We start from the raw sequence: 14,367 nt of genomic DNA on the forward strand, positions 1-14,367 counted from the left end.
AGGGGACTGAAAATATAATGCTGGTTGTGGCTGCTCTATTCATCCCAAGCGAAACCAGAAGTACCAATTTCAGTAGCCTGTGGTGGTGCCTCTGGATGTAACTCGCATGTGGACCACAGTGGGTTGGAATGAGGCCTCGTATCTTAAATGAAAAGCATTTACAAACTTGAAAAAGTGTTGGCTTTTGAGGACTGGGAATGGGCTCAAGTTTTTCTTTATTTTATCCAAACTCTTTGTCAGCCACATACTTGGAAAAAGGCGGAATTACATTTATTAAAGAAATCTTAATTTAACATTTGTTGGTTCAGTTCTTTTGCTATTAGACTGTGGATGCTGGTGTATCCAAAATGTGATTTAAAAAAAATATGAAAACAGCCAGTGATTTTTGTTTTGTTTTTTTCCCTTTTTGTGTCTCTGCCCACCCCCGCCCCCCCCCCCCCCCCCCCCCCCCCAAGTGAAGGTTTGTCCCTGTTTTTGTCCCTGTTTGCTTCTGCTCCTAGTTTCTGAAGTGGAATTGTGGTACATGAAACCTTTGTCAAAACAACATGAACTTACCTTAAAAACACAGAAGAACAAAAAGTTTATTGCAATACTTTTTTTATAATGTTGTTTTCATGACTGTGTTAATACTCTGTAGTCTGTCTGTCTGTCTTTGAGGAGAATTTGTTGCCTGGGAAAAGTTTTGATGCTAAATTTGACTATGGCTGATCTGCCTTCTTTTTTTGTTTTTTTTTTTTTTCTCTCCTCTCTTGCATAATAGGTATAAATGACCAAGGACTGTACAGAGTTGTGGGGGTGAGTTCAAAGGTCCAGAGACTTCTGAGTTTGTTGATGGGTATGCCTCTATTTTACACATATTTTTTCAATATTTTATTTCATGTTGTTTTACTGTCAATATTTAGTTTTTAAACCATCTGCCTGTAGTTGTTAGCTATATGGGCCAAATCTAGTTTGCTTTAGTCCACACAAATAATCCCCATATCATTGTAAATGTGCCTGGTTTAGCAAGACCAAGATTAGTTGGTAGGAATAAACTAAGAGAACTGCTGTGGGACATGTAGGAGCAAACCATGGGCTTTGTGCAAGGCTGATATAAGTGGGATTAAAGCAGCCCAATTTGAAGGGTTCAATCAGAAAATTCAAAAAGTTAAATTCAAGAAATTTTGAAGCTTATTGCTTCATTGTTTGAAGTTTCCACCTTTCTTCTCCCTTGTCTCAGATGTACAGGTATACACGCCCATGCGTGTCTTTAGTTAATCACTGTACAAAATAAGATATTTAGTTTAAGCCTACTGGCAAACCTCTTTGGTTTAAGAGGAGGAATATGAGATAGGTATTATATGTGCCAAGGTGGGAGTCCAATGGAGAAGAGATTTGTTTTTATAAACTTAGTAGTTTAGCTCTTATATGTGGGTAACATATTAGGCTCTTTTATACCTAGTTAGCCATACATAGCTTTTAAGATTTTTTGATTCATAAAATTATTCTCAGAAACATTTTTGCCCTTTTCTTTCTGGAAATTTTGATGCATCTTTAATCCCGGTGGCTTCAGTTCTCTTGCCATTCTGCTGTCCCTGGGGAGGACAGGGGGAAGGGGAGCAGTGTTGGCACCTGGATGAAATCCCTTGTCTGCCTGGTATCTCTCACCAAAGTAGCAGCCATTACTGCAAGATGTGCCGTGTTTCCCAGTTTCTTGTCCTGAGCACTGACAGTACATGCAGTCAGACAAGACCACTGGGATTAGTTCATTTTTATAGAGCTTCCAAACCTGTCACTTGACAGCAAAGGTCTGATTCTCAGGGATTCATTGGTATGCAAAGAAGCTTGTTTGCAGTTTGCACCAGGCTCTTCTCCAGAACCATGCATGCTCCATCTGTGCTGATAACACAGTGTTCTTTGGCACTGCAAACTGGAGGAAGCCAGAAAGTGAATTCATTTCATTACCCCAGACATTATGTGAATGACAAAGCGCTTTTATATTATATGCTGCTGTCAGTTCAGTGCCACCTGTAAGACTTTTTCTTTTCCTTCCTTTATTTTTTTCAAACAGGCTGTCTCTTCACAAATGATAAGACATCAGGCTTGAGGACCTTCATGTCATATCAATCTGTCATAATGACCTTGCTAAATATTAATTTATGATATCTTACTTTAATCATTATTAACAGCACCCTGAAGTTTTCCATTAGTGCACATAAACCTGCCTCTATCTTTGAAGTATTGTTGCAAAAGACTCTTTTTAGAAATATGAACTGGGATTAATAAAAATTACTGATCTGTAATAGATTCTTATGGTTGTTTATCTGTGCTGGAGTTAGCCTCAATAAACAATAACCATTTTTAGCCATTGACCATAGGAAGAATGCTGTGTTATCACTAAGAGACTCTCAATTAAACACATTGGATATCACAAGATACTCAGTTTTGTACTTACTGGCTTAGCTTGGGCATGCACGTCTGGCAGGCAAATTTTCCTCTTTGCCATTAGTGGTATCCAAATTAAATAGACTCGGGTTGCCAGTGGTTCAGTAGCAGCTGGAAGAATTTACTGGGAATTTCAGCATCTGCTTTTAGTTATTTTTTAAAATTAGAAACATTTTTTGTCATTCCCAAGATTCATATATTCATTTAAAGTAGGAAGAATACAGTGGTATCAAGACGAGGCAAAATATTGAACAGAAAAAAGTTAGGGTGCAAGCAGGTGCTCTTTTTCTGATGATTTGTTGAAAGCTATCCTATCTGTGCTCTTTATCTGTCTGTCCTCAGAGAAGAATAAAGAGGGTTTCTTTTTGATATACAGTGGTACAGAGAATATAAAATGACTGATTAATCTTTAATCCTTTGTCTCTGGGTATACTCTTAGATACCTTTTTATATGAAAGTTCTTTTCAGAATCATAAAAACCTCATATTAACTTTCTGTATTTTAAAATGTTTGATAAGGTTTCAAAGTATTTTAAGCTACCTATCATTGACCATGAAGCTCACAGTCTGAAAGGCCCAAAGTTCAAAAAAAGTCTTCCAAATGGTAACCAGGGACATAGTAACTTGTAGTTTTGTCTCTTTCTCAGAGTATTTTCTATAAAATTTGGGAAAGTACATTGAGAGTCAAGAGAGTGTAAGAAGACCAATATATGCTTTTCTAATACTATGAATGCACAGATTTCCATCTTTAATGTAAAAATCTAGTGAACTAAGTCTTCTGTAAAATGAAGCTCAGCAATTAAATACACAATTCTCTTTAAAAAACCCCAACCAAACATCCAACACATTAATTTTCAAATTACCTTAGTCCTTGAAGTTACTTGTAACTAGCATTGTGCTATAGTGACCTATTTTGCAGCAGTAATCTTGGCTAAATTCAAGTGAGGCATTTGGTAAGGAAAACACTCATTACATTTCAAGGGAAAATATGAAATTAATCAGAAATCTCATCACAAACAGTGATACAGAGTTAGGATTTCCAATGTTACGGGAATCTGTTATAAGCAATTCAGAGTGCATTGTGAGCTGTCAGGAGGCTCAGTTTTTGAAATGCATCAGGGACCAATTCCTGTTTCATCTATGATCTATGTTATAGATCTAATGTGGCTCATTTCATACAAGCTGCCTATACAGATTCCATACAAACTACTACATAAGTCAGCTTTCATATGGACCCTTGCTCATGTTGAAGTGACGGCTAAGGACTTGGAGTTTCTACTGATGAGTTCAGTTTTGATTTCGGACACTGCCTGGTATGAAAAATACCAGACATTATATGTTGTAGAAGAAAACTTTCAGGTACTTCGGCCTTTTTGAAACCAGCAGCTTTCAAAAAAATTACACTGAACTCCTTATCATTTGATATACAGTAAATGACAGTATGCACAGACTCCTACAGTAGGCATATTGCGTATGAAAGCAGAGAGAGTCTCCTCCTAACCTAGTTTAGTGAACTGGACTGTTTTTATAAACTGTAGCTCCCTTATTGTCAGAAATATTTGCATAAGATTTAAAGCTGATCTGTCAAAAGCTGTTTCATAAATGTGCACTGTTATTTTTATATGTATAAGGTTGCCATTCAGTGCACAGTGGCTGCTATGTGAACAAGTAGCATGAAAACGAGTAGAATAATTTTTGAAATCCCAGTTGAAGTTCCAGTTCATATCATGGCCTGGGATGTTTGAAGTAGAAGGAAAAATTGGCTAAATTTTGTTGGGTTCATCCCACCCCAAGAGATAGTGAAATATTTCAGCAATATTATCAACTTTTTTATTTTAAGAAGCTTGCTTTCAATTTCAGGCACTTGTTATTTTCCTTCTGAAATTCATCAACAAATTTCACATAACTGAGTGCATGCCATGATTGTAAAGGAGGTTGATGATTATGAAGCAGTTATTTACAAACTGGATATTAGTGGTTTAGTAACCAAATCCTCATAGATCTCACTAGATTTTGATGTGATGTCAGGTATTAATTAATTAGATTTTCTTCTCAAAGAAGAGACTTTGAGCATAGAAACGGCTAGCATGCTAAAAAATTTTTTAAAATAGACTTTTTCCTGAGACAATCTGGAGTATTTTGGGTGATGGTTGGCTAGTAACAATTTGGTAGAAAATGTTATCTGACTTGTATTTTAAAATGAGATTTAAATAATTGATATAATGAGGGAGAATATTCAGTTACAGAAATAATTGCTTGGCACAACTTTTAGAACAGAATTATTTAGTCCCAGTAAAAGGACTGCACCTTTAATCAGGGATCCTAATTTGATTTTTTAAATGTCTGTCGTTTGTCTGATAAGCAAAGTAACAAATGAATTCTGAATTGTATGAACTGGTCAACACGTAATCTGTGTCAGCTACTGCTGTAGTTTACTGCTACATGTTTCCATCAGTGACTACAGTAATAATAACAGAAGCTCAAGCTCTTGAATGTGGTGATCTTGTGTCAGCTAGCTGTTGCTTCCTGTTTTGAGGCCAAAAGGGTTTATTGATTGCAAAACATTCCAGTGTGCTGTGGTATTTTTTTCTATGTTCTGTCAAATCTTTCATATGATGGGTCATTCAGACATGTGACAGTTCCATTTGATCTGTCTTGTTATAAGACCCGACCAACTAACCTGGTAGAAGATGGGAAGAGTTCTATGAACCTGACAAAAGCTCAAGCAAGCAGTTTTTCCTTTTGGCTAAAATGGATTAAGTAAGGAAAACATTGAGTCCATCTTATAGAGGAAACTTACTGATAGAGAAGAGTCCTTTTTCTACTTTTGAAGCACCTCCTAAAGGTTTTTACACAGTTAAGGAGGGTCATACTGCACTTTGGCTATTTTAATCAGCAGTCCAAAATAACAGTTTACGTGCAAAACTGGAAGGAATTAAAAAAAAATTCTCAGTGTACTTGCATTTTAAATAATGAAAGAAAAGAGGAAAAGATAAGTTATGCTGAGTGGGTCGTTTTTCTAAACTGGTTTTGTACATCTTTCTGTTTAATTAAAGGTGTGAAAATACCAATTGCTATAGAGATCTTTTTACATGAAAGTGATTTTTAATCCTTCAATAAAGAAAAAACCAGTAAATACTTTTTGAAACAAAATATGGAAATAGAATTTATAAAGAGGTTTGGCTATTAAGTTTTCTTAGTTTTAACTAATGGTAAGGAGGACATACCGCTTATGTTCATGTGAGCAAATACGTAATGATTGAATTCAATGTGTTGCTGTTCATGTTGGGCATACCAATTCAGAATGCCCCTTTTTCATGTTTCTCTTTCTGATTATTTTCTAGATGCAAAAACCTGCAACGAAGTTGATCTGGAAAACTCTGTAGATTGGGAAGTGAAGACCATTACTAGTGCTATGAAGCAATATCTGCGGTAAGCCTGTCCCTCATTTATTTATTTATTTTTAGACTATGAATTTTCTATTCTAATTCTCCTATGCAGTATGTTAAGATCTGTTACTAACTTCTACATTTTGCAATAGAGGTTCATTTTGTGCAAATACCATGTTTGTCTTGGGGGAATCAAAATAGTTTAGCAGCACTAATACTCATGTTCCTATGAGACAAGCCCCCAAACATTTTCCTGTTAGATAAAAAAAAACTTCACTGATTGTTTAGAAACGTGAATTGTTAGTAAACTTGTTGAGAGTCATTACTGAAAGTCAGCTAAGATTGTCAAGAGTTTTTTGCCTTTTTGTGTGGTAGAATGGAAAGTGAAAAGGTCATGAAAATTTTAATGTTTTGCTCTTTTCCTTCTGGCCCTTGCTCTGATGTTCTATGTGCAATAGTAATAATATTTTGAGTGTTAAAAGTAGGAATTGTGGATGTGTTCTGTGTTCAAATGGCTCAGCCAATTCCTGACCAAGGTATTTTACTGAATTGCCTAAGAACATAGAACAGAGAACTTTTGTGTATCTCTTGTATGAGAAAGTGTAGGAAAGATTAAAAAATAAAAAAGTAGGAAAGAAAAAAAAGGGCACATGATGAAGTATTTCCTGCCTACAGTATTCCCCATCTGAGTGTTTACGCCAATATTTCATAACCATCACTAAAGTCAACGTAATAAATGGAGGTTTTAACTCTGATGTTTTAACTCCGATTTCCATTATTCAGTACATTTTTCATTGATGACTAAGGTTTTCAATTTCAGGTCTTCCATTTGAAATGCTTTAGAGTTTACATTTATGGATGGCTCCTGTTCAGCAAACTTAACTGTTTTAGGACCTTTATTTCTGTCCAGTAAGGCACTGACATGTGATTCTTTGTATTTTAAAAGCACTGATAAAGAACTAATTACATAGTATATGTGTACAATCTTAATCTGAGAAACAGTCTCAGTGTTGTAATTTGGAAAGCTGCCTTATGATAGACTGGAGGCATCACTTCAGCTTGTGGAAGGCGAATGGATGTGTTTAGTCTTATTTTCCCGATAATACAAAGTTTTCCATTTGCACTGGAAATCACTGAACTTAGGGGTTGCCAAACAATGGTTGCCTCTGGTGCAAATATTATACTACTGAATGTTAATAAGGTTTCTTGCTTAGAGTAAATACAGATAGAAAAGAATAAAGCTAAATTTATTAAGTCATCCTTGTTTTACAGAAGCCTTCCAGAGCCACTGATGACATACGAGTTGCATGGAGAATTCATTGTTCCTGCCAGTAAGTATATGACTGTGGTTCAAATAGAAATTTTTTGTTATAGTACTGTTGTGGCCTTAGGAATGCACAGCAAATGCAGTTTCAGAAGTGTTTTTCAACCCAGTAAAAATATAGGAATAATAAATGTTTTAAAAATATGTAGGTTTTAACCAGTGTTCAATTTTAGTATGTGTCACATATGACCTATCTGTTGACAAGTTTGTGACAGCCTTAGCATAGCACAATTTTTACTTTGATGGAAAAACTTTTGGATAAACATTGTAAACATTCATTCTTATCTGATTTATATAATGATAAGATATATATATTATATAATGATAAGATAGATTGTGACTTTATTTTCTTCTATTTATAAATAATATGAAGTTTAGTAAAAGAAAATACGCTAATTAGTCTCATTTGAATCCTTAAAGCACTGCTGCCTGGCCCTTGTCTTCAGTGCTTTGTTAGCTCTGTATCCAGGCTGGCTTATTCATATGTTATTAGATGAAAGGAAAGAGCAGGCCAGATTACACTATGGCACTTGAGATACAGACTTGGAGAAGAAGCAACAGCATTTGTAGTTCAGCTGTATGGTCTCTAATGTACATGGAAATTTTTTGGAAGTGGATGGAGGGAAACTGTGTAAGAAAATTTACGGCAAATTAGCAAACAGACATTTAGCTGATTTTCTTTCCAGTCTGTAGCACTTCTGACAAACTGTGGAAAGGAAAATTAAAATAAACTTTGGGAAAATTGCTTTATCTTCTTCAGATTGCTGTAATAACTTTCCAGGTCTACAGAATGTTGTGTTCACTTGTGGTCCTTAATTCAAAATGAGAATCAGTCCATGAAATTCATTGCCAAAGCACATCTTAGAGGCCAAGTGCTTAAACAAAATTCAACCGACTTACCTAGGTGGTGAGTCTGCCCATTTATATTGGAAAGTGTTAAAATAATCTCTTGACCTATCAAGTTTTGCCAGCAGTTTCTCAATTTATTTTCCTTTCTCTGTTTTATAGTCTCTTTCAATACAGGAGTTCAGTTGAAGTTAAATGTCTTAAATAGTACAGAGTTCAAAAGTAGTAAACAATTTTGTAGAGGCATTGAGTCTATGTAGTGGGGAGGGAAATTAACATTGCAGATCTGAGTTACAGTATACTTAAAAATAGGTAGTCAGTGTTGTTTCCTATGTGAGCTATAAAAAAACAACACCAGGAATAGTACGGAATATCCTTTTCTCTGAAACTGTTGGGGGTGGGGGGAAGCCAAAATTAAAAGGGTGTCCTTCCAGTTTTCTTTCTTTTCTTTATACATATCAGTGTAGATTGAAACTATATAAGGCTTGACCTTATCTTGTGATTAAGTTACTTAGCCAGTCTTTAATTAGAGTTTGTGATTTCACATATATGTAAAATAGTCTTGCTTTAAAGAAGGCTTATGTTTTTCTGGCTGACTGAATTTTGATTAGCTGACTACAAGCTAAATGTTTTGCATTTTGGTAGCCTTTTTTCTTGCAATCTGTGCAGGGGTGTTCACTGCAAAATAATTAAAAAAAAAAAAAAACCAACCAAAACCCCACCCTAAAATCTGTAGCAATATGCAAAGAAAAAAGAAGCAGCAATATGCCTGAAGAAATACGGTGGTATTTTATATAAAAGACATTTAAGGGTCAAAGTTGCCTTAGAGTAAAATGGGACCTGATGAATGGTCCTGGTGTCAAAGCTTCTTGCATTCGGAGTAGGTTCTAAATTTTTCTTTTATGTCCCTTTTACTAAGTATTATTATATACAAGAGAAATACTTCCACTGCTCTCATTGTAACCACTACTGAGATGTAATTTTGTAATTCAGTATGACTTTGAGAGATAGGAAGCGGGATTATGTTCATCTTTTACAGATTCTTGTTTTTATCTGTGTACTAATGAAACCTGTAGGGGCCAAAATTATTCAATTCAACATGCAACAGAAAAAAAAAAAGCTCCTTGCTTATTTTTACTTTATTTCTGTACAGTACTAGAGAGGGATGCTGTTGTTATTCAAGGCCCTGTATTGTAGTAATCTCACTCAGTAGATTTTTTTTTCATGATTATTCTTCTGTGTCTTCAGTGGTCATTAGATTTTCTTTCCGAGCATATGAATCTTCTGTATGTGTTTTCTTACGAGGTTGCCAATGCAAGGTTGTATAAATGCAGTATCATTAGCTGCACAGTACCAACAAAACTGAATTCTAATGATGAGGACAATCAGTTAATGATGTAAAGTAGTACAGTTCCACTCTGTGGCACCCAGTAACATCATCGCTTCTCACCTCGCAGTGTATTCATAAGCAGATGAGTCCGATGCAGCAAAACAATAACTACATCTGTCAGTTTTTAAAAATAGATGAACAAAAACATCCTTTTGCAGGTGGCTTGAAAAATGAGTTCACAAAATAAGCAAATAAGTCAATAATTCCAGAACAAGATTACTTGTGAAAACAGAGCGCATATGTTCAATATTGCTATGTTTGGTGATGCATAAGTGGTGAAGCAAAGTGTGTGCAGTATGTTTCCATGCAGGAGTGGGAGAAGCTTTGTATTTCTGTGGATTTTATTTTACTTTTGTTTTTTGGGATAGTTATTTACTTCTATGTCCCATAGAAAGTGGGAGTCCTGAATCACGAGTTAATGCTGTTCACTTCTTGGTCCATAAACTCCCAGAAAAGAACAAAGAGATGCTGGAAATTTTGGTGAAACATTTAGCAAAGTAAGTACTATGACCTGCTTTCCTACCTCAGCAGAACTCTTGTTCTTACCTTTTTAACTACAAAGGGCCTTAGCTAAGTATGGCTGGATCTGAAGCCTATCTCAATGCCGTCATATACAACACCAAGAACCAAACGTGCAAAAGCAGACAAGACGTTTGACTCTTGCTGTGTATATTTTGGCGGGAAAGGCAGAAATCTAATCCATTAATGAAGCCATATAAGTATTTACTTTAGCAGTCCTGCCAGCAGTTGAGGGTCTGATTGAAGTGAGAAAGGGAACATTATACTTTCTTTTCACAAATTCTGGCAAAGTGAATAGTGGAGATCTGTTAGCAAATTTAAGTTGGTTTCACACTTGCCCTGGTCCAGGGCTAAGTGCATTTTATACGTTTAAGTTCAGTAAGAGACTGCTTTTGTTTTTAAATTGCTGGTGGAAGAATGGCTTTTCTGTTTTCCAGAGTTTAGTAAGATTTTTTTTGAAGAAACTTTGCACAAAACAAACTTCTAAAACATAGATTAAGGAAATGTAATGTTTTCATTTGTAGACTTGCAGTTTCCAACAGTAATGGAAATTTTTCATAACCTATTTCCTGTTTTTTCCTTCAATTCTTTTCTAAAAGTGTTTCAAAGCATGCCAAGAGGAATCTAATGACTGTGGCAAATCTAGGAGTAGTATTTGGACCAACCTTAATGAGGCCACAGGAAGAAACTGTAGCAGCCATCATGGACCTGAAGTTTCAGAATATTGTTGTTGAAATCCTGATAGAAAATCATGAGAAGGTAAGCTTTGATACATCTCAGCATTTCTGAGCATTGTCTAAAACGATCTGCTAGGCTTAATGGGTAGTGTGGAGTTAAGTATGATGTCACAAATAGCTTAATCCTAAAGAATGTCCTCTATATACTGTGTGCTTTTGGCTATTATACTCGGTAAGTATTCCTGTTTGTAGGTAAACTCACATTTTAGAATGTGTACTTCCTGGCAATAGCGGTGCTTCTGTGTCTATAGTACACAAATAGATTTTTCAGTATGTTATTTGCATATGTTTTTTTCTGAGCAAAAGTGATACAAGACTGGAAAAGAGAAATCTCAGGCTCAGTTTTTAGCTTTCCCATTTAGTACTTTGACCAGGTTCTGAATTAATTGTTCTGTGTCTTCATTTTTCTCAGAGTTCACACAGTAAAAGGAATACTTTACTATACTGTAAATTTTATGACTAAAAAGCATTATGAGAGAACCAGGTATTAATATTTCCTTTGTTTTCAGCTGAATGTGTGTTATTTTGTAGCCTTTGCATTTGATCTAATACTGAAAACAGCAGCAGTTGCTACTGCTGTGGCAGTTGCCAGTTCCTAAAGTGCCTTACGTGTACAAGGTACTGTCCAGAATATCACTGCATGTAATCTGGGATTTGAAATAATAAAAAAAAGAAAACAAAAAAAAAGTCTTACTGGTTTTTGTTTGGGTACTCCTTTGGGAGTCTCTTGTGTCTAACCTGAATTCTGGAACAGGACGTTTGAGGTACTTTGCTTGTACAGCATCTCCTTTGCTCTTACTGTCAAAAACGTGTTTTGGAAAGATTCCAGGATGTGCTTTTTCCTCTTTTCTTCCTTAAGCACTCTAAGCATTGAAATAGGTTTTTTCCTTTAAAGGTTAACAGTGTTCAAATTGGCTAAGTCAAGGCTTACCTACTCTAAATAATATGTCTCAAGTTTTTCTGACAATGTAATTACGCTGTCTCCCCGAATGATACAGGCTGGGCAAACTTCTGTTCGGCATAGCTGTATTTGTGCGGCGGGTTTTGTTGTATTAGTTGACTTAAGGTGTAATGCTGCCCTCATGCACACGTTGAGCAGATGTGGTATTGTTCTGTTGGAAGAATACTGTGCTGCAGATGTGGCTCAAGTTCTAAGTGCTAAATATTCTAAGAGCTGTAAGCCACGCTGTTCATTCCGGACCTTATAAATGAAGGCAAACCTTTCAGTAAGCTCATGATTTTGAAGTTACTGCAGTGACCACATGAATTTAAGAAAGCAGAGAGAGTGAGCAGAGGCAGGGTGTTTTAATAACTTACGGAGTTTGAGGTTGAGTCATGCTTATTCAAATCACTAGATCACCACAGATTAGCACCCTCTTATTCTTAGGACAGCTCAATCACATGTCTTTTAAAAAATGGACATAAATTTCGCATTTGAAACATTAGTTGTAGTGGCTTTTCTTACTCCTCTGAAAATGTAGAGAAGCAGGGAATGGAACGTACATAAAAATGATACTGCATAGTTTTCCATAATTCCTTGGGTTTATGCCGCCTTTAGAACTAGAAGGCTATATTTTTTTTAAGGGATTTCTGTCATTTCACTGTCATTTCTAACCGTGAACTTGCCATCAGTGGTCTGCCTGCAGCCACCTCTCCCATGCTAGAGTTGCTTCCAAGATGGAAGGAAGCCCCAAGTGTGACCTCTGTGTGTTTATAGCAGAGGCAATGGAGAGGTATGTGTTAAGGCATTATGAAAAATTTATAGTAAAATTGAGTATGTTGCTTTTACAAGTAAGCCTTCTTCATTTAAGGCTGACGAAGGACCTACTTTTAATGGCAGGCAGGTTTATTGTCAGTCTAATGTTCATTTTATATTGCTGTTTTGAATTTCTATGTATTTCAGACTAAGAGTCTTTAGTTATTTTTCTTTATAGCCCTGGTGAAGTCCTAGGAAAGGTCACCAGCTGTTGTTTAAAATACTTCAAAATATTTAATTCAGCCACAACTCCACCTCTGCTAATTTTATGAGGTTCTGCTAATAGAAGTGAGGTTTGGAACTGTAGAAGTGTGGTGGAGTCACAATGGAGGTACACTGACATAAACAAATTGAAGCAACGCTTTACATTTCACGCATATGTAATTTATGGCTCTGGCAGACTGCAGAGAGGAATTTCTTTTCCCCTGTAGTAAATGAAACGGCTAAAACTTCCAATGTGTAGAAGCAATAGCCATCAATATTTCCAGTTTAAATACAGTAACTTGGGAGACAAAATGGTAAAAAATTATCATGATTCCTCAAATATTTTTAAATTCCATCGATGTTTGTATGTCTCGTGTGGGTAAGGAGAACCACAATGCAATTTTAGGAGGAGACATAATTAACTGGGTTACTAGCTTTGAAATCTTGGTGCAGTCATTCCGCTATCATCGGTCTGCTGAGCCCTAGTTAGAGAATTTCTGTGCAATTTATGTGTGGAAATCTGGTTATGAGCACTTGCCCTGAGATTAGAATGTCATGCTTAGTGCGTAAACTGGTGGTTTTTTTTTTTTAATTTTTGTTTGTTGTTGTTTTGGTGGGGGGGTTTTTTGTAAGCTTTGTTGGTACGTACATTTATTTCCTGCTAGAAACCAGTCAGTACCTCTTTCACCTTGTTTACAGGCTGCAGACATACTTCCAAACCATGGCTGTGAACCAATTAGAGTAGGTTGAGGAGGTGATGTTTTGCAAAATCAGACCAATGCTGAGACTTGAATGCTGGAACTAGATTGTGCAGCCTGATGTGTTGCTTAAACTGGCATCAGAGTTGCACAATTATTAAGACTGGAAGGGGGATAGAAGAACATTAGGGGTATAATTGTTTAGCTTTTATTCTTGTCACTTATGGATAAGTCTCTTTCAGGCAGAGTTTTTCTCAGTGTCCAGTCAGAACAGTAGAAGCAGATCTCAACTTCGAAAGAAAAAACAAAAATTAGACCCAAGCTGAGACAGTATTTTACCCAGGATCCTTAGAACCACCTGCTGTGCAAAGGAGGCCAGTCCTGAGGAAAATGATACCTGTGAATTGTCTTGCTTGATTTTGTTATATAGGTGTAGAGGAAGGCCAGCCAGATACAGCAGGCAAAGTAGAAGTATGTTCAGGTTTGATATTAAATGACCTCTCTATAGTTTTGCCTGGAATTGCCATGTTCCATCCTAACTGGGCTATGTGCATCAGCACTCCTGTTTCCCTTTGCTTTGCAGGTCTTTAAGATTGGTGTTGTTTCATACTTGGCTGTCTGTCCCCTTCTCCCTCGCTGTATCTGTCTGTCTCCCTTGATTTCTGTGTCCCGTATCCTTCCTTTCACTAAAAAAACATCAAGAAAGCCACATTTATGTCTTGTCATTATGTTTGTTTTGCTTTGAAGCTATAGCTTCCCTTGGTGTTCCTTTTTCTTGAGGTAACAAAGTTGGGACTGGCTACAGCTGTGTTTGTACTATGCCTGTGACTATCTTTGCTTGGCTTTTAGGTAATCCTCTAATGAAAAGTGATAGTGAACTTGGCCTTAAAAAAAAGGTTTTGATTTTTCTTCTCCTCCTCCCTCAAATGAGTTCCAAGCATAGAAATTAATTTTTCTTCCGAAGGGTTTCACAGAGTGGAAATCTTGGCCATTTCAGCTCTTCTGGTCTTTCTTTCAGAACTGGGGTGAGGAAGAAGGGCAGTCCACCCTATGGCAGCATGAAGAGCATGCATGTGTTCAT

At 36.3% G+C, this 14,367-nt stretch overlaps 1 protein-coding gene across 1 annotated transcript in view; it reads left to right on the forward strand.

Annotated features, from left to right (window-relative positions):
• Positions 1–14,367, forward strand: part of ARHGAP10 (Rho GTPase activating protein 10) — a 155,119-nt gene that overhangs the window by 89,373 nt on the left and 51,379 nt on the right. Inside the window, exons 14-18 of the mRNA XM_005243310.3 lie at positions 761–835; positions 5,768–5,855; positions 7,085–7,143; positions 9,764–9,869; positions 10,491–10,650. Of these exons, the coding sequence (XP_005243367.2) occupies positions 761–835; positions 5,768–5,855; positions 7,085–7,143; positions 9,764–9,869; positions 10,491–10,650 (488 nt within the window). The remainder of the gene's footprint in view (positions 1–760; positions 836–5,767; positions 5,856–7,084; positions 7,144–9,763; positions 9,870–10,490; positions 10,651–14,367) is intronic.

Source organism: Falco peregrinus, chromosome 2, assembly GCF_023634155.1.
Source record: "Falco peregrinus isolate bFalPer1 chromosome 2, bFalPer1.pri, whole genome shotgun sequence".
Lineage (NCBI taxonomy): Eukaryota > Metazoa > Chordata > Aves > Falconiformes > Falconidae > Falco > Falco peregrinus.